We start from the raw sequence: 21,564 nt of genomic DNA on the forward strand, positions 1-21,564 counted from the left end.
AGTCCTTTTCAAAATTACCCAAGAGCACACGCTTGACTTAATTTTACGTGTGTATATGAGCACACGCAACATCAAGTCGCTTTCAAAACATGATCGAAGTGAAGTATACGCGAGATTAGTCCAGCTTCTGTGATCTATTCCATTATTCGGCTAATGTCACTCTGGATATGTCTGATCATGGTCTTTTATGTGGCTCGTTAACATTAAAAAAAAAACTGTATTTTTGTTTCATGCACAATTTAAACACATCAATCTACCAGGTCATAATAAAATGAAGAGGTCAAACATATATTTAGGATTTCATTGCATACGGCTATTTCACATCGATGGGATGAGACCTACTTGTAGACCCATTGGAGATTTTTTGATAGATCAAGCTTTATACTCAATTTAGTTTAATGATATATAAAGAAATTAAAAATCGGGTGCGAATATAAGCGTGATAAGAACCTTGTAAAGAAGGGGAAACGGTTTAAGCATTCGCATTTTCACAAATTCGTCATCTGACTGTAAACTGGCACAATTCAATGTCAACATCTTTCAGTCTCCCGTTGCAGCTTTAAATTGTTTAAAAATGAAAGACAGCAAGAGACGATGATAGTCTCTTGAAGGCAGAAATACGATTATATCTAGGAAACTGAGGATGTAAACAGCAATTTAAATATTCATAACCCAATTATAAGGGTACCGGGGAGGGGCTGGAAGGGATGTACACATACCGTTAGGTACTAATAGTTTTGATCAGGTTCTCAAAGGAGAAAACAAACCCACAAATAATTACTTTCGTCACTTAAAAACAATGTTTCTGTTACCATTCATGTTAAATTAGCTGAAACATTGTGGAAAAACCCACTTGGGGAGGTCTCCCCCACGAGCCCGACCCTTCTAAACTCGTACTTCACGTGATTACCAACAACCATGAAAACCTAGACAACAACCTAGACAAATTAAAAATTTCAATTACTCGCGGTCGTCGAAGCTTCGCGATCTATTCAGTTCTTCTCTTGTTTCTCCGAGCATAGAGTCTGAGGACGGTCTTTGGTAAGTAGCGGCCGGTTTTGTGCATTGCGTTGAATGCAGCATTTGCATAACGCTTAATTCTTATCAACATTTTGTGATGAAAACTCAGTTTTCGGCGTCTGCAGCAAATGTTAGTTTGTAAAAATGGCGTTGGTCTGTCAAATTCTGAGCGCAATTTGCATCTAGCAGTAACTCGGTCTCCAAATCTTTTTCGCTTTGCGGTGATAATAAGTTTTTTTCCTAACCTGCAAATGACACAGGCATTTCCGCCAGTTCACGATTTTACCTGCATTACTCTTGGGAAACTCGAAAGATTTCAGTAAGGCCCTTAGTAGCAAAGATAAAAGAACATAAGATGTTTGTGCTGGGGACAAATAACTCTAAGATTGCGCAACACGCTCTCCAGCTAGTTTGGCGATGGCATACACTTAAATTCCGCCATCATCGCCGACAAGGCTCATATCTATCATGAGAAATGTTTTCTCGAGGCCTGGTATCAGTGGTATTCCAACAGAAACAGCAATGCGGCAAACATGTCAACATTACTGATATATATATATATATATATATATATATATATATATATATATATATATATATATATATATATATTATATACGTTCACTGATTGAGTAATCGCCTCTGGCGAGGCAGCTGTACATGCCGTTTGTTCCATTTTGCTAGCGAACCAGGCACAGAGTTGTGAGCCGTTAGATAGCCGTTATTCAGCTGGCTTTTTAGAACCGACGAAGGCCGCTGTTTTTCGGTCGAAATCTCGAGTCATAGTTGTTATAAACTATGTCTTCAACGTCTACACAAGTCATTGTCAGACAATTTTAGATGTATGTTATCGATACGCCTGACTGTTTCTTTAAAATTTTCGTTTAAAGTAAATCTCGACACATGCCTCTGCATAGCGAAACAGAACGGTTTTAAAAAGGGTGACGTTCAAAAACGATCCATAATCTAATCAGATCATCAGGGCTATCACGAGGACACATGCATGACAACCCTCATGTGATCAAATGGTTTTCAGTAATGCAAATCCATGTGGATAAACAAAACAGTTCTAAGAAGCTGATGGCTTCCGAGGTTCCGAAGGCGTCTGTCCATAAAGTGTGGAATTTTAATCCCGTCGATCTGAAGACTGAAATAAACTGCATCTTTAATGCCGTTATTGGTAGCCATCACACAGAATTTTAACAAATCGAGCACATATAGTTGAGTTCACTAACTTGACTTCTTAGAGTCTTGCAGTGGAAGTTAGTGATCAGGTTATTCAGGATTCAGGATTCAGTAAGCATTCGGTAGAAACTCCCAGTGATAAGATTTCATAGTAAATTGTATCTAAAGCAAATCGATTTCAGCTCCAGATAGCGAGAGATTCATATATTAACTAACATTGCTTTCGAGAATTTGTGAAGCATTCAGTGGGCATTTTTAATAACTAGACCAAAGTTCTTGCTGATCTGCATGTTCTTTAACATGAAAGAAACTTTTTAGTTCGAACGAAACTTTACTTAAGTATTTTACTTAGTTTACTTTAGTAATATACATGTTTCCCTTTGTGAACAAGGGTTTGTAAGAACCATTTGGCGCACAACTAGTTTTGGTCGCAATTTGCGATTTAGCATTTTGTTTGCGAATTAAAAAATCTCTGTTAAAACTCATTAACCTCAACAAGTAAAGCGTTTTAATCGCTATACTAAGTATGGAATAGATTGATTGTATATGCTTTATTGATTTTTTAGCAATATTTCGCATTTCTTCCCCGAGAGAGTTTCGTAATCAGCCAACATGAGAACTGCTTTTTACAGGTTGAAGTAGATTAAAACATTCTGCCTTCTCAGTCAATCGAGGTTCTTGGTAACGCTTCACTGCCTCTTCCTGTTTTGACTGCTCAGAAAGAAAAGTCTGACTCGATTAATTAATAGACTTACTAAATTAATAGATATTCTTAACAGACTTAAAGGCCGTTCTGAAAACCACTTTATGTGAGATCGCTCCCTGTATAAGTATTATTATCATTATCATTATCATTATCATTATCACTATCATTATCACTTACAGAAATCAAGTACTGGTAAACAGAGTATTAAAGTATTAGCTAAACGTTTAGGAAAAGTCTTGCCATACATAATTCACGCAAACCAGAATGCTTTTGTTAAAGGTAGATCGATCTTTGATGCACTAAGGACAATTGATGATGTTGTCGATTATACGAAACGTAACTGCTTGCCAGGTATTTTGATAGCAATTGATTTTGAGAAAGCCTTCGACACATTGGATTTGAATTTTTTAATTAGAACTTTGCATAAATTCAACTTCGGCTCTTCCTTCATACACTGGATTCGAACACTTTATAAAGATGTATCTAGTGCAGTTATGAACAATGGATTCACCACCGGGCATTTTCCTTTAGAAAGAGGAATCAGACAGGGTGATCCGCTATCTCCGTATTTATTTATTATAGCTGTTGAGATTTTGCCATAAAGATAAGGGAGGACAATAATATCCAAGGCTTTAAAATCGGGCAGGAAGTGCTTAAACTGTCCTCATTTGCGGATGACACTGGAAAAGTTGAAAATTTACAGAGTATGTAAATAACATGTAATTAACATGTAAATAATAAAAAAAAGTCTGTAAAGAATAATTTACATGATTTTTCCCCTTTTACATGTTTTGGAGGTTTCATGTAAATAACATGTAAATATTTTAAGTGAAACATGTAAATGATGAAGAAAACACTGGAAATGTTTCAAAGCAAAGGGCTAAGATCATGTAAATAACATGTAAACTGTTCCTGCAAATACTGTAAATAGCCTGTAAATTTCTTGTGATTCAACCTGGAAACCCGTAAATAACATGTAAATTTAATACAGGGAGGGTGCCATAATACTGTAAATAACATGTAAATAAAAAAGAGGAGGCTGTAAACAACATGTAAATAAAAAAAGGGAGGCTGTAAATAACATGGAAAATGAAAACAGGAGCCTGTAAATAACATGTAAATCGAAGTAGGGAGCCTGTAAATAACATGTAAATCGAAAAAGGGAGCCTGTAAATAACGTGTAAATCGAAAAAAGGAGTCTAAATAACATGGAAATCAAAAAAGGAGCCCATAAAGAACATGTAAATCGAAAAAGGGAGCCTGTAAATAACACGTAAATCAAAAAAGGGAGCCTGTAAATAACATGTAAATCGAAAAAGGGAGCCTGTAAACAACATGTAAATCGAAGAAGGGAGCCTGTAAATAACATGTAAATCGACAAAAGGGAGCCTGTAAATAACATGTAAATCGAAAAAGGGAGCCTGTAAATAACATGTAAATGGAAAAGGGGAGCCTGTAAATAACACGGAAATCGAAAAAGGGAGCCTGTAAATAACATGTAAATCGAAAAAGGGAGCCTGTAAATAACATGTAAATCGAAAAAGGGAGCCTGTAAATAGCATGTAAATCGAAAAAGGGAGCATGTAAATAACATGGAAATCGAAAAAGACAGCCTGTAAATAACCTGTAAATTGAAAAAGGGAGCCTGCAAATAACCTGTAAATTGAAAAAGGGAGCCTGTAAATAACACGGAAATCGAAAAAGGGAGCCTGTAAATAACATGTAAATCGACAAAAGGGAGCCTGTAAATAACATGTAAATCGAAAAAGGGAGCCTGTAAATAACATGTAAATGGAAAAGGGGAGCCTGTAAATAACATGGAAATCGAAAAAGGGAGCCTGTAAATAACATGTAAATCGAAAAAGGGAGCCTGTAAATAACATGTAAATCGAAAAAGGGAGCCTGTAAATAGCATGTAAATCGAAAAAGGGAGCATGTAAATAACATGGAAATCGAAAAAGACAGCCTGTAAATAACCTGTAAATTGAAAAAGGGAGCCTGCAAATAACCTGTAAATTGAAAAAGGGAGCCTGTAAATAACATGGAAATCGAAAAAGGGAGCCTGTAAATAACATGGAAATCGAAAAAGGAGGCAGAAACCCTGTACGATAAATGACTTGTAAATAATAACTTGAAGAAAAATGCATGGAATGTACTGTTTTATTGTAATCAAATCTGTTGACCTTAATCATAATAGTAGAAAATATGCAAATTTATACAGAATCAGAAATTTATTGCAATCAGAACAAACTTAGTAAAATTCAAATAGTTTTTATATGCCATGAATAAGGTGTACAATGTATACATTGCAACAAATAAAACATGTTTTCTTTTCTATCTATCCATAACAAGACGACTTAAATGTAATTTTGTGCATGGCCAAAATATTTTAAAATACCATGACTGAGCTCCTTTAACCGAATTCAAGCACTTTTCAAGAAGACTACTAAAATTCAAGACCTTTTCAAGATTGTGCGAAACCATGTCATATTCAGCTCTATTTAATTCCTAAATAATAAAATGATTAAGAACTATACTGTTGTCAGCTACAACTAGTAAAAATTTTGCAATTTAGGTGTATTACTAAATTAAAATTGTTTGCGAATGGATACCTGTCTTAAATATATACTAAATCCACAAAGTCAAATGTAACATAATGATAATACCTTTGTCATAAAATGAATGAATAAACTGTTTTTTCTTACTAAGTAATTAATGTAGGATTAAATTAGCCTTAATAATGAAAAATGGGGGAGGCACGATGGCCTCGTAGTTACATGTAGTGCGCTCAACTCCTAATCGAGCGATTCGGGTTTAAGCTCTAGGTGGGTACATTCTGTTGTGTTGTTGGGCAACACACTTTACTCTCAGTGCCTCTCCACCCAGGTGTATAAGTGGGTAGCAGCGAATTTAATGGTGGGGTAACCCTGCAATGGACTGGCATCTCATCAAGGGGGAGTAGAAATAGTCCTAGTCGCTTCCTGCTACAGGTAGCGGGATAAGCTCCAGCCTGTTGGGCCACGTGGCTCATATGCAGACTTTACCTTTACCTTATTATGAAAATTACTGCAGCGTAAGTGTGAAGTATTGATCAACTTTTTTCATAGAGTGAATTGTTCTTTTGAAATAACAGAAAATAGGGAGAAAAAACCTTTACCACAAGATAGAGATTGACATTTTAAATTCATCATAAAAACATTCATGCCAAAGGAATACTACATTGCATAACATAAAACAAGGCTTCTGACATCTTTTAGGCTATGTTTACAAAGTCACAGTTTCCTTCTTTTTCCAAAACTGTACGGAATCCAAACAGTACAAACATTTTGGACCCCTGACAAAACATTCACTGTAAACAATATTCAAAATTTTACTTTTTCTTTTTGTGATAAAAAAAACTGTACTGTAAAGAAAAAATTCATAGGGGCCTGTTGAAATTGAGAGGCGTATCTAGTACCATAGTTCCCATAACACATCATAAGTTAATAAATTATTGTTCTGGTACTACATGTTTGTAAACATAGCCTTTGCTTTTTATGATGAAATCTTATAGTAGCTGTATTGAACAATAAGTATCAACCTAGCAATCTAAGATATTTAAATTTGATGCTAATTCACTAACACAGGTACAGTGTATAATGTTTAAAGTGGTTGAATTTATGCCAGAAAGCTGCCAGAGCATATCAAAGTGTTGAAGGTCACCATGTTAGACTGTAATGCACCAGGGGACCATTTCTCGAAGGTCCCAAAAAGTTTTCGCACCCAGAAAGCCTTACCAAAATCTGAAATCTTATGCTTACAGAGCTGTTTTAATCGCTTATTCTCAATATGAACAGAGGTTTCCTTCACACAAGAAGTTTCAGGCATATACAACTCTTAGTTTTTAGACACAGCTCAATTAAAGATGGCTTTCTGGGCCCGAAAAGTTTCCAGGGCCTTCAAGAAATGGACCTTGGACCCCTTATAGAGTCATAAGTACTGTAGACTTCTCAGTGGCTGATTTTTTCCTGATCAAGCATCAATGCCAAGGAGTATGCATGTATTGACCGCTCTCAATTTTACTTCATCCTACAAGTAACATAAAACATTTCGTTAAATAAGATAAGTTATGTCTGAGTATGAATCAGCAAATTCTGTGTATGATATCAATCAGTGAATTTTACATTGGAGTTATTATTTTGTTTCTTATCATTCCAATTTATACTGTGACCTTTGAAATCGGACTGTAGCTGGTCATGTTGACTGGCCAAAGTAATTTTAGCTCGGTCATGTCTCGTTTCTGACCAGTCAGGATATTTATGCAAAAATCAAGTACATGTAATGTGAGCCAAATTAAACCCACAAATATAGTTTGTTTGTTCCAGTCACTGCTAGACCGTTTAAAAATTGGCTTAATATTTTTCCGAACGGATTTAACCCCAGTCACTCGAATGGCATTCCTATCGATCTTGAGCGCATGACAAACAGCAAGTGAATGGTCTTAAGAAGTTCGAACAGATACATGTATGCATTGGTGTATGTTTTCATTAGAGGTCATAATAAAAAAGAGATTAAAAACTCTCAGATTTACAGTTGGAGATTTGATTGTTTATTCAAAAATGAACAACGTGACCGTCTCAACATGACATGACTGGTCAACATGACCGGCGAGTGAAGTTTTTGGCCAGTCAAGTCACCATTCTGGCCAGACATTGCCCGTTGACCGGCCATTATTTTGAGCCCTGAATATTCATCAATCAAACAGATCTTACATCTACATCTGTAGCTATTGTGTGACAAAAACTTTGCATCTCTGATTGAAAGGCACTGAATGTCAGAGGATGTAGAAGAACTAAACTCAAAATGTGTGGCAGTAAATATTCAATGTTCACTATCTTCTACATTGTAATATTTATGCACAATAAATCAAACTCCTATCAAACAATGTTTAAATAATAAGTCAAGTTATTTGCAGGCACAATTTGATTGTTTCTTACACGCACTTATGCTCTATTGGTGGACAAAGGTACAGCTGATGTCATAAATGTTTGTTTTTGTTTCTTTGTTATGTATTACGAAGCAGATAGATTCTACGTTGTCGCGCATCTGTTCAGTAATAGATCACAGAAGACATCAAAATGTGGTAAGAACATAGTGACACACGCCTGAAAAATTCACAGATTCTGTGACACACTCTGGTAATGGCTTATGTGAATATTTTTTGTTTTTACCACATTTTGGTGTTATCTGTGATCTACTCAGGGCAGGAAAAAACCAGGTCTGATTTCCTCAGCCAAGTAAATTTTGCTCTTGGGCAAACGAAAATAGAAGTTCAGTGGCCCGGTGGGCAAGTGATATTACAATGTAGCCTCAGTAGTCTTGTGAGTCTGACTAAAAATGCCAGCTTGATAAATGATAATTTCCAGTCATTCCATTTCAAAACTTAAGACCTAAAGATTAGTTAATTATTAGGTTGAAAGCAAGAATTAGTTAGGAATCTGAGCGTACCTCATTCGCATTTGTCCTCTGATTTCCTTACTGGCCACCACACTGGCAACTATTATTTAAATGGGGGCAAGTGAAAACAGAAATTGACTGGCCCACTGGGCAAGTGACTTACAATTTTTTTTCCTGCCCTGCTACAGATGAATGAACAGATGCATGACACATGAAACCTGCATGTATTTGGTAAGAGCCCAATTTTGTACAAGTAAAATGTACAGCTGTAACAGGTCTCTAAAATGCTGTCTGGTCATCCCAGGGTAAGGCAACCGATTGAAATTGATCCATAAATTGATATAAATCAATAAATTGAAATTAATGTAAGTGTCATCAGTGCTATCAATCAATTGAAAGAAATTCATACTCACATGCTAGAGAAGTTTCAAGTTATCAATTTCATTTTACCAAATTTATCAGTCATTAGAGAATCAATTGAAAGTTGGCCTCTCTTTGTTAGTTCACATAAACTGTAGAAAAATTATGTCCCTCAACACAATGTTTGATTGTAACTTTTTTATGTAGATTTCAAAGGCACTACCAAAGATCCCCAAAACATAGTCCCCGATACATGTATGCCAGCAAAATATTCTTTTTACAAGATACAATGTTATGTTTTTATGCAATTGTATTCATGATTTCATATTTCACTTTATATCTTTTGTTCATTTCTTTCTTATTAAATGTTGCTTAGAAGATATGCTAGTATCAGCAAAATTGATAATGTTTATTGAAAATTTGATCACAATCGATTACTCATGATGAATCCTTTTATTGATTTCTGATATCATTGACTAATTCCTATTGATTGTTATGAAATAATCGATTGACTATACTGTGTCGTCCAAGACAAGTAGATTTTCCTGCCTGGGGAAGTTACTCTTCCTTTTTTTTCAAGTCCTGTGTAGTTTTCATGACAGTTTGAGGTACATGTATACCGCTTTATAAAGTATCGTAGTGTTTTTTTTGTGAAAGAAAATTTCACAACATTTAACTTACTATCAGCACCAGTGGGTGCAATGTCCATGAACAGTTGTGTAGCATATTGTAACTTGCATGTAGGTACAACTGTAGACACTTGAGTAACTTCAGAATACTTACACTAGCATAAGAGAAATTTCTCTGCTGAAGATGGCACATTACATTTTAGCTTACTAGCATTCACATCAGAGGGCAACATAACCTTACAAGAGCATGCATCAGAAGGAATCATGAGGTGCATATAAGCCAATAACAAATGTCGCATGCTCTTACTCGGTTATCGAGAACAGATAATAACAGATAATAAAGCCCTTTATGCACAGCAGGTAAACCTCAACAAAGTCGATTCCACAAGCAATGTAACTTCTCCTTGATAATGACACATTCACAACCAAAGGCAAAACGAAATGTATACGTATCTTGACGTTACTTTACTCTACTCGTTCAATTTATGCAAAACTTGCTTACCTGTTGTTGTTGTTGCCTGTAATCGCTATCTTCAGCTTCTGCGTAACGGAAAACTTTGCCTTGAAACCGTGCACGATGACGAAGCGAAGGTAGAGTGGATTTTGGCCCGCTAAAACAGAGCTCGAGTTCGATTCAAGTTCCAACGAACTGCCAAACATGGCGGGAGAACCGAGAGGACCTGGTACCTATCATGAAGACCGCTGATTCCTGTTTGTTGGTGATCGGGCACTCACAGGGCTGGCATGCTCTTATAAAGGGACTGGGATAACAGTGATGGCAATGAAAGCACAAAACGGTAGAAATCACCAAAAAACAAACAAACAAACAAACAAACAAACAAACAAAAAACAAAATGTCATTTTGGGTACCGAAAAAAAGTCAGCTATCATTTTCGGAAAGGCGATAAGTCCTAACGTTTTCGGGAAATGGACAAAAAAGCCCTAATAAGTGCGAGATACACAAGCTCCCCTAGAATAACCGAACAGATAATTTTTTTTTTTTTGGGCAACCTAAAATTAACATACAGAGCTTTGAAAGTACACCAGATAGCCTAAAACAGCATTTCAAAGCATTCGAGAGAAAACGGTCGTTGGGCCGGCCGTTTCCCTTATGGTTCCCTGCCTAACCTAACTCGCGTCAGTTCAAACTCGGTCACCGGGGCTCTTTCCGTCTTGAACTCATACAACATGTGACGCTTTCATGGTCCTTCATGAATAAATACGTACGTGTCCGAGAATTAATTTTTCTCTTTTCTAGAGACGTAAGCTTGGGACGCGTGCATGTGCAGTAACAATTCTAGTTTTATTTTGTCGTTGTGGATGCGCGGAAAGTTCACAAGAAGACAGCTTAGTGCGGTGTCGATCAATGTAGCGATTTAGTTTGGTGCATACCTTCTAACCCAAATTCAATTTAAAGCACACTATAGCACACACTTGGATTTTAGAGAGGTTCAAATGCTTCAACGTAAAAGGCACCTTAATGGAGGCTTCACGGAGGTTTACGGAGCTTTAGGGCGGTGTTACATTTTAACTTTACACGCCTTTAAAAGGTCCCATTTATATGTTCTTGGTTACCCGAGACAACCCTTCCTCTCTCTCCCCCCCGTCCCCCCAAGTTTAACCTGGCCGGTCTAACTTTTCATTTATTTCCTTGCAAAATCCAGCCAACCGTTTACAAGAGGATAGCGAACCTGTCGGTAACTTGGAATTTACATCATTTCAACAGTCTTCGTTGGTTGAACCGTTACACCAGAGTTATATTAAATAAGCCCCCTTTTCGGTTACATGGTTTTTGCAGGGTTTAGGCAGCCCTTCTCTTAAATTTAGATTTTTTTTTCTAAGAGTCTCCATTTTACATTAACGTGATCTTAACAGTTTTTCGAAAAGCCCCCATTATCTCATTTAAATTGTTTTCACAGCCTTTGCAAGGTCCCCCTTTTTAATTTACATGTTTTTAACAGGCTATTTACAGCCCCCCACTGCACCCGTCAACTTCTAGGTTTTCCATTTACATGGCTTTTACATGTTTCTTACAGGCCCCCTTTTTTTCATTTACATGGTTTTTATATGTTTCTTACAGGCCCCCTTTTTTCATTTACATGGTTTTTACATGTTTCTTACAGGCCCCCTTTTTTCATTTACATGGTTTTTAAATGTTTCTTACAGGCCCCCTTTTTTCATTTACATGGTTTTTACATGTTTCTTACAGGCCCCCTTTTTTCATTTACATGGTTTTTACAGGGTTACAAACATAACATTTCCAGACTTTTTACAGCATTCGCTTGAATTATTTACACGTTTCTTACATGGTTTAGCAAAGCAATTTACATGTTTTTTACAGAGGCAGATACTGTAAAAGTGCGTAAAATATTTTACAGGTTTTTACATGTTCTTCAAATGATCATTGTCGACAAAGACAATGTAAATCACTATTTACAGAACATTTACATGCTGTACTAAAAGCTGTAAATTTCCTGTAAATTTATTTTACAAAACCCTAACATGTAAATTGTAATTTACAAAGAATGTAAATCAATATTTACATGCTGTAAATTAAAATTGACATGTCCATGTAAATTTTCAACTTTTCCAGTGTGATATGACTTGCTTTCTCAAAGACAGTTCTTCGCACAGTGTCTTGGTTGAGACTCTTGAGTCATTTGGTGAATGTTCAGGCTTAAAAGTTAATCATGAGAAAACAGAAATATTTGCCCTTGGAAACAGTATCTTACAAGATGTAGATTTTCCGAAGCCCAATATTCGCGCAAACATTAAAATTCTCGGAGTGTACTTTGGCTATGATGTAAAACAGGACATGATCATGAAGAAATCAATTAATACGTGGAAATGGAGGGGCCTGTCCTTATTACGAAGGATTCAAATTGTGAAAACATTTGCAGTTCGTAAAATTATGTATAGAGCATCGGTTATACGTTATACCTCTTTCCAAAGAACTAATTAAAGAGGCAAACTCTATTTTCTATGGTTTCATCTGGAATGGAAAAGATAAAGTTAAGCGGTCATCTGTCTAAAGAAATTTTTGCAAGACTGCCCAAGCTCGTGGAAAAGCATCCTTGGAAAAATTCTTTCACCAGTTGGGGGACGTTTCCTTTTATATTGTAATTTCGACACCGCTAAACGAAAAATCTTCTAACCACCTTACCACAAGGAATGTCTACACGCTTGGTCCGAACTAAACGGAAAAACACCTGGCTCTTCTTACGAGGCGATTAACGAAATAATTTGGAACAATAGGTATCTTTGCATTGACAAAATGTCTATATATAGAGATGATATGATTAAGTTAGGAATTCTTAAGATAGGCGACGTTGTCTCTTCTCGTCTCTTCTCGTTTTAACCTATGCAGCGCTTCACTTCTATCTCCTGAACAAAATATATTTCTTTTTTTTCTTTCTCGCTCCTTACCTCGCCTTTGCTAAATCTTTACCGATCCGTCGCTGATTGAAGAGATTCCAACTGATCCCAAAATTAGACTGGGAAACGGGTACTAAGTTCCAATCCTCGACATCTCCTCTAAACAAAGTTATGAAATCTTTTTGGGAAAGAAACAAATCCACCTACTGCAAAAAGAAAACTAACAGATAAATACCCTGATATAAACGTGGAATGGAATAAGGTTTACTCTTTACCCTTCCTTTCAACTCTGGAATAGAAAACTAAGGAGTCTTAATACAAAATCTTGAATTGCATTGTCGTCACAAACGAAAAACTTTATCGACTTGGCTTAGTTGCCTCCCCTATTTGCACCTTTTGTCAGGAAACAGCAGAATCCATCGAGCATTTACTCTTTTCCCGCAAAATATCCTCTGAATTCTGAAAACATGTCTTATTCTGGCTTAAAGATAATGGTATTTATATTGAAACATTGAAGGAGTGGGACATAATTTTAGGGAAGTTCGACGTTAAATACAATTTTTCTTTAATAAACCATTTATTATTATTAGGGAAATATTATATTTACTCTAAAAAGTGCCAAAAGAGTCTACCCACGGTTCATGGTTTTATTGCTCGGATTAAATTGATCTGCAGAATTGAACTTCAAATTGCCAGGGGAAATGATAAGCTTTCACAACATTTTATTAAATGGAGAAAACTTGTTGAGGTACTGACCCAGGAAGAGGTGGTGGTGGAAAGGATTTTAAAAGTTACAAATAGGTAAATAAACAAGTATGCTTCTGTTTATGTTCATTTAGCAGCATCTAATATGTCCTGTCTAATTGTGTGTGCCATTTTTAAATAATACTCTCAACTTAATGTAGTGTGGTGTAAGTAGAGTATTGTAATTTAGTAGTTTCTTTGAAAGAATTAGTTTTTTTTCTGTAAGTAGTTTATTTTAGGTAATGTGCAGTGACTAGTTTGCTCTAAGTATTTCATGTATACATTAATTATTTTATTCTATGTAACGTACTGTATGTAGTTTATTGTAATTAACGTACTGTAGGTAAGTTTTTTTGTAAGTGTTGTATTGTAAGTAGTTTATTGTAATTATATATTGTAAGTGAGTTTTTTGGAAATAGAGAAAAAAAAAAGAAAGAAAAAAAAGTGCGGTAAACACATGCGATTGATTTGGTTAAAGTTTTGTCGAACGTCACGGCTAGGCTTAGTAAATTTAATTTATAACAACAGAATTTCGTCATTTGAAGTGATGTCATCAGACTGAAACATTGTTTTCAATACTTCAGACTTGACTGGAGCTTTATTGACTTCTAAACGGTTAATTATGCGCATGTGCGGGCCATTAATTACACACTGAAATTCGAGGAATTCGAGGAATTAGAGCGATTTCGGTCCATAATTATGTCAACTTATTGGGAATGAGAGCACATTCTAATGAAAGGAAGTAAGAAACTTTTCTATCGAATATGTGTGATCTGGAGAGAAAGAAAGAAAAAAATTATCGCTAACTACAAAACGTATTAACAGGCGATATTTCTGCCATGAGATCATGTTCTACCCCCCCGAAACTTGATAAAAATGAATATCTTTGAACAGGTCTCCCCCACCCCCATGGTATACCCATCCTCCTCACCTTTCTGTGAAAGAAATTCAGATTGTCGGCGCATGAAAACGGGACTCGTAAGCTACAAAGCAGGATCGTTTCCTGATAGCATCAGTATTCCTGTGGACAGGGAAAGTGCTGGAATTTGTCATACTACTGTTTCCCCCAGTAGACGACCTTTGGTGAGTACGGAATCTATATACACGAAGAGTAAATGCTAACTGCACGACTTGTGTCACGCACAAAATACAAATGTATCTGCTATGTTGCTTGTTTACTTGATCAGTGCAAGGGCCTTGCAATTACATGACTGTGAATGCTTTGGTCTCTTGCATTTTTATGAGCGAAGTTTCACTTCTCAGTAAAGTTAAGTTTCTCTAGGCCTTTGCATACTCCTTGTGCAAAAGCAAAGACCAGAACTGTCGATGAAGCAAGAAGATCTGATCGAAAAATCGGAAGGTTTTCCAGGCATTCACATTGCACTCACTCTAGTTTTACAAACTTCTTTCGTCCCTCTTCATTGCTTTATAGCAAAGCTATGCTGAGAAGGACATTCAAGATCAACGTTCTTCAGCGTTCTTGGAATGATCGAGAAAAACATGCCTGACAGCAAATAGTCGTTGCTAAGGAGCTGAAGGAGGCGGATTTCATATGGGCCTCATCTGACCTTTTTAAGCGGACAGCACAACCTGCACTGAACTGAATCTATCTGAAACATAAATTCGATACAGTAAAATATCCGGCAGCCTGAACAGAATAAAGAACGTGAAGGCCTCTAAGATTTTGGTCAATTCGATTCTCAGGCTTCTGCCGCCAGGACTGAGCAGTCATGGAATTTCAGTTTATTTTGTAACTAGCTCAGGGCGCTGTATCTCGCGCTCCTGGCGCTTCATGCAAAAATCACATGCAGTTTCAGTATTAATCATTGAACATTGTCTAAGGGCACGATTGTCGTAGGGTTAAAAACATGCTCCAAAATATGAAAATCGCCTGCAAGTTGCAAGTTTGAACTACACGAGACAATTCTAATCACGACTGGAATTGTCCCAAACAAGTTGCGTGCGGGAAAATTGAACCGCTCTTAAGTAGTCACCTCTGCTAAGAGATACGCAGACATAACGCATTGAAGTAGTTTCTTGCGATGAAGCACTATTTAAAATGCCTTCTTTCGATATAGTTTTTCGCTCGCTCTCGTCTCATGTATTTGCTAAATGGGATGAAATCTTGTTCAGTCGCTCTTGGAGGATCGTGACAACTAGGAAGTAAACGAATGAACGACATCGTGTCCAAAGAAAATGGATTTCAACAGGAGATTGATCAAAAGTGTTTTTGTGTGGGATTTCCCACACTTTTTCAGCGTCAGCGATACTTATTCCTTTATTTGTGTACGAGAGCAACGCGTTTGTCACGTGGTTTCTATTTGGCGTGTAGACTGGGTTCCACTGGCATGAGAGAGGACCCTGGGAACGATCGCGAGGTTGAGGGTTTTTGTGCGGCTGCCACTGATTACTCTTATCGGCTGTTGCTTTTTTTTTTTGGCGAATTTTGACTTGTTCTTGAGATTCGGAGGGAGTCTTAGGCCTTAGGTCTTAGTGTTTGAGACACTCGCTGCTGAATTTATTTTTGACGCGCCATGTATTATGAGGTGGGTAAACATTCGCTCTCTGTTTGTATATGTACGAAATTCTTGGTTGAATAAGGAACAATCATACAAAGGTCCAGTTCTCGGACAGAACTGTCGTGCTGATTTATCGTAAACAAACTCCGTTCAACCAGCGACCGATTCTAATATTTCCGCTGATGAATAAAAGTAGACAACATTTATATTGCCGTTCCTTGGTTCAGGCTTACTCTTATGGCTTTAGAGTACTTTTCCAAGCAATTTCGACTGAATACAGACTGAACTATTCATGGCGGTGCGCGCGGGGTGGGGGGGGGGGGAGTGTGTCTGCGTAGGAGCTGAGGCTAACTGAACTATTTGTCTCCACTGGAACTAATCAACAAACCCCTGGACAAATGTAGTCAAAACACAGTCAATGAAATAAAGCTGTTCCCACAGTAAACATCCCCAAGCCAACGGGATTCAAAAGTCGTGCTCGTGAACAGACTTAATAGTTGTTCCAGTTATGTAACAAAAGCATAATAGCAAGTTACCTCGTCCCTCGACAAAACAGAAGCTTCAATCAACCCCCCTTCCCACCAATAACTTTGGGCTATATGTCCGCTGCCTTTTTTTTGGGGGGGGGGGGAGGTTTAGTATACATTATGAACCAACGGTTTACACGGGATTTTGCCAAGGTAACAAAAATGGGACACGGAGGAAAACTATTTTTCCTTTTCGGTTACGTATTAATGTCAAACGGAGAATCGTGATTTGCTCTTATACCTTGGACATCAAAACACCATTGCAACTCACCGCATTAAATGTCAAGGCGCTGCATGTGATCTTTTTGACGTATCCATGGATATTACCTCCGGAAATATTGGTCATACTCGCTAAGAGCGCAGTTTCCCCGTGGTAAAAGGGTCATTTACCACGCTAAAAAGAGCCCCGTGTAACCGAACCCTAAGAGAGCAAATTTCCTGGAAACTAAAGTCCAGACATGTTTCAATTCTCCTGTAACCGTTTTTTCGGCTGCAGCTTGAGGTCTTATAATCAGGACTCTACGGTATCTTTACTCGACATTCATCACTACAAGATGACAAAATATAAAAATATTCACTGTAAAGCTACAATTTCTCTGATTTATCCATAGCGCATCAACTTGTATTTGACTGAGATCCCACACAAGTTCGCATTGCGGACCTATTTTTTTTACCTAGATGACGTTTCTGCTTATAATTAGCTGTCTAGAGATTCATGAAATCAGTAACGAATCCCCGGAGTATTTGGAACATAAATCACTTAAAAAATGAAGGTACGACTCCAAAATGGTAGAATTTGTGTTTCAGTTAATGCCCTTAAGCAAACCGAGAGATTTTAATTACAGCAGCATTGGTGTTTATGATTGATAATATACGTTTTAGCTAACCTGCGATCAGGCGTTCTTTTTAACAGCTAGGGGAAGGCGAACGGGCTGCAGACGACTCGTGAAGTAAATGTATCTGGCGTTCAGTTTTCCTCTTCCCCGATTCGCCAAAAAAAAAAAAAAGAAAAAAAACCAACGCCTGATCGCAGGGTTCGTGTTTAAAACACGCAACGGTGAAATGGCACTACAGTTAGCCTAAATAGCGATCAGGTTAGCCTAAATATCACTGACTCGGCAGTGGTTAGCTCTCAACAACTGCAAGGGTTACCCTTACAGACAACCGTATCCCACATTGACTCTTACCTGTAGTGCCATTTCGCATCATAGCGAAAACCGTACTGCGGACGAGACCCTCATCTTAGCTATTTTCCATTGACAGTTAACAGGTCCATCTCGGCGTGAAATGCGGGTTTTCACTTTCCTGTTGCTTCTTGGGGTTCCGAGTGGATGGGCCAGTGAGGTTTGTGACAAAGATAAAGGCCCGACAGGTCTCATCGAATGCTTAAAAATCGAGGGTTACCAGGGAGAGTATCAGTGGGCAACCTGCCTGACATCAGACCATATCCTAGAAAAAAGTGACCGCGATCACATCTGTGCAGACCGCACTCGACACTATTGCTGGTACCCTTGCATGTTCGAGCTGCATCGCCAAAGTTCTGGCTCAGTGTCAGACGATTGCACCTGTACTATATACCCACAGGCCCCTTCCAGTATCATCCCGCCTCAAGAGTGCTACAGCCCTGCTGGAGATTCCTGTTATTGGTATCGTAATTGCTTTGAAAAGAGAATTCTTTGCAAACCCTCAGGCAATGCTTACGTCATAAGATATGCCGAGAGGTTCTGCAGAGTGTTCGAAGAACAAAAAGCCAAAATAAGTCCAGACGCGCAGAAGTGGATGGAAGCTGTCCGTAAATGTCAGCAGGTTGTTATGGTACCATTGCTGAGGGACTCAGAAGATCAAACTTGTAACGAAATAAGAGAGCAAGCTCTTGCTTCTTACACCCAGTGCTACTTGAATCCAGGTGAAGGAGCGAAGTCGATTTGTGACGTCATTTGTTGGGACCACTTCAAGATATTTTGGGCAATCAAGGCATCGTTCGTCAAGCTAGATACAGCTTGGGAGTCTCTAAAGGGATTGTGGAACATAGGAACCCAATGTACTTCGCCAAGCAACCAAGAGGAGTGTTTCGAACGAAACTTAAAGAATGTGATCAAACTTTTGAAGCTAAATGTAGAAAATCTTATGCGACGAAAGAGGCGTTCGCCAGATTCCCTTACAAATGTTGATATTTTAAGTCGGTTCGCTGATGGAGTTGGTTCGGCCATTGCAAGTGAATTGAAATGGAACACGGATGTGATGGACTGGCTCGCCTACACTTCAAATTGGGTTAGTCTTAATAATGTGGACATCGTCATAGCCATGGCAGACATAAAAGCCCTGGGTATTGTCACTGCTCCCATCGAATCAGTTAGCTTCGAACAGACTGTTAACGACTTTGCTTCAGCCGTAAAAAAGGGTACTCTTCGACTGCAGGTAGATGGATACAATGTTTGGATCAAGTCTTTGGCTGTGTGCTCCGATAAATCATGTGTCAAAACCCGGACACTTGCAGTTTCATATGAGCCTCCTTGGAATGATGCCACTCGAATTTCTCACGGTAACGGTGGCTTGTTTGCAGTCATTGCCATGCTGATCATGTTGATAGACAAACTGTTATTGTAACGTGAAGTCCGATCATGTTTATGCTGATCGCCTTTTTGGATAAGCTGGTGTCTTTTACTTATAGAAGGTGTACTTTAGTAACCATCCAAATAGTGCAGACAACAATATGAAAGTTTAACGTTCTCTTTTTTTGTTTATTTATATAATTACTCAGGAGGGTCGAAGAGTGCTTAGACTCCCACGTGACAGAAGGGATACTTGTGATTTATTTTTGGACTGTAAATTGTAGTATCAATTAGGGATTTTAGGATGGATAGAACCCTCAATATGCTTAGCATCATGTACTGTCTTTATGGTAACACGTGAAGAAACAAAAGAAGCAAGCTTACTGTATCGTTGCTTTGGATCAATTAGTCGTGAATTCCTAATGGAACATTCAATGATAATATTTGATTGTAATTAAAGCCGCTTTAGCTATTATCTCTCAGCATTTTTTAATTTTATAGTGTTTTTTTGGGGGGACGCAATAAAGCCTGTGCCCCGGAAAGATTGGTTTTATTTCGGGGATTCAAAATTTTTGAGGGGAGCTCTACCCATCTAACATGGGACAGTGAAAATGCACGACCGTATTCGTAAGTGTTTTGAAGAAAGCTGTGCAGTGAAAAGCGAATCAGATTTTTTCAATTATGAGTGAAGAAAATTAACTGTTTACAACGATATCAGTCCACCTTCTGAGGACCACACTTTAATTTGCACTCGTAGCTCGTGTAGTTTGATCGTCGTGGTGAGGGTAGAAGCACATTTCACATTGTAAATACTTTTTATTAAACGGAACCAGAAGCCCAGGTAATATGCCTCTGATTGAACTGATTTAAATTTCAATGCTATATTTAATTACTGTGAATATCCGGTGTCTTGCCTTTGAAGGGGAGAGGGTGGAGGACAACTGCCGTTGGACACTCCCGCGTCTTTCTTATTGCTGTTGTTATTTTTTATAGATTATTACAATTGTCCTTTCCCCGACACTAGAAAACCCTGGTCAAGTCTCTCGTTAAGAGAGTTGAACGGTTGAACGGTAGAATTCGCAGAAGTGGTCTTAACAGAAGTTATAGCCACAACAGTAACAGGTGTCGGGATTCTGTTCGTTTTGTCAGTTTTAGTATAGGCCGTTGAGTGTTTCCGTGTGGTTATTGTTTATAACAGCAATATGCCATTGTCAAGTTTCAAAATGCGAAGGTCTGATTTCGTGATTTAAATAACTATAGTCGAACCTCTAGTAACGGCCACCTCTCTACAATGGCCAACTCTCTGCAACGACCACCTCTCTGCAATGGCCACCTCTCCACAATGGCCAACTCTTTTTGGTACCGGTGGAGTGTTACGTGATACATTATTAACCTCTCTACAACGGTCACCTCTTCACTACGGCAACGGCCTCTTAAACGGGTCCCAACTGCCCAAATAACCTCTCGACAACGGCCAGTTAATCAATTTCTGACGAACGTTGAATTCAACACCACACTTTTTATTGGAAAGGGTCATCAAACTAGTCAGATCCATACTACGCGTCGTTGGTCTCTGTTTCTGTTTAGTTTGTGTTTTATTGATGTAATTGATGGTGTTACGTATTTATAGGCTAAAGTAAGCAGTTTTAGAAAATTTAAATCTTGTACCCTCATAAAAGAACAGGTGTCATATTACACCCCTATCTCCCCATAACCGCCACCTCTCTACAACGGCCACTTTCCTCTGTAACCAAGGTGGTCTTTGCAGAGAAGTTCGACTGTATGTTATGTATGCGCATAAATCAGTAAGTTGACATTAGAAAACAATAAAGTGACAAGTAGTCCATGTATGTAGCGAGACCATGAAGACCTAGGAAGCGTGACCGTTCCGCAAACCGAAATCACATGCACAAGAGGTCGAAAAGCCCCTTATTCATTTCCTGATTTAAAGGTCTCAACAGATTTTGATGAACTGTAAACCGGAGAGTCAAATTCGTTATATAGTGTTTGAAGGTTTTGCAATAGTCCAAATATTTCATAAAGAATCACATTACGAAATATTTGTTTAACGTTTGTAATACTTACAAATCGTATAAACTGACCTTTTACACTTAACAAAATGGTACCCTAGAGGTTTTTCTTTAAATGTCTTGCATTTTTTTTTCCCTGTATCAGCTTCTTCCGTCGTTGACTGTAGATAACAGGCGCTGATTCCGCCCGCACTTTGAGAGCAAAGGATTGTAAAATGTCTTATACCCCAATATACTGCTTGCGTAGTATACACCCCCTCAGAACCCCGGTGCAAGCATTAATTACATGCTTCAATTACAATGTTTATTTTAAAAGTTTTAACTAGACCTTGTGTAATGTACTTGACTTGCCTGCTGAAGTAAGGAAGGGGGTTAATAGGTTTTCGGATCGACGGATTTGGCCTTAAAAAGCGCACGGATTGTGGATTTTTTCGGTAAATCTAGCGGATTCGCGGATTTTGAAAACACAGTGGATCGTGGA

The 21,564-nt window shown here is 38.0% G+C and overlaps 1 protein-coding gene and 1 long non-coding RNA gene across 3 annotated transcripts; one reads left to right on the forward strand and one right to left on the reverse strand.

Moving 5' to 3' along the window:
- Positions 1–449: 449 nt before the first annotated feature.
- LOC145477669 (uncharacterized) lies at positions 450–20,893 on the forward strand. Of its 2 annotated transcripts, none has more exons than XM_081455563.1 (2): positions 450–1,041; positions 17,765–20,893. In XM_081455563.1, exon 2 carries the CDS (start codon positions 17,789–17,791, stop codon positions 19,106–19,108), a length of 1,320 nt encoding a protein of 439 aa, XP_081311689.1. In that variant the 5' UTR covers positions 450–1,041; positions 17,765–17,788; the 3' UTR covers positions 19,109–20,893. The 2 variants fall into 2 exon arrangements, with proteins under 2 accessions (XP_081311689.1, XP_081311688.1); XM_081455562.1 differs by lacking the exon at positions 450–1,041 and adding an exon at positions 16,292–16,388 and having other exon boundaries at positions 16,722–20,893.
- LOC145477656 (uncharacterized) lies at positions 6,636–10,301 on the reverse strand. Its single transcript, XR_014048064.1, has 2 exons — positions 9,839–10,301; positions 6,636–6,979 (listed from the first exon to the last, which is right to left on the reverse strand). It is a non-coding gene; the product is annotated as an uncharacterized LOC145477656 (long non-coding RNA).
- Positions 20,894–21,564: the final 671 nt, after the last annotated feature.

Source organism: Orbicella franksi, chromosome 2, assembly GCF_964199315.1.
Source record: "Orbicella franksi chromosome 2, jaOrbFran1.1, whole genome shotgun sequence".
In the NCBI taxonomy this organism is placed as follows: domain Eukaryota; kingdom Metazoa; phylum Cnidaria; class Anthozoa; order Scleractinia; family Merulinidae; genus Orbicella; species Orbicella franksi.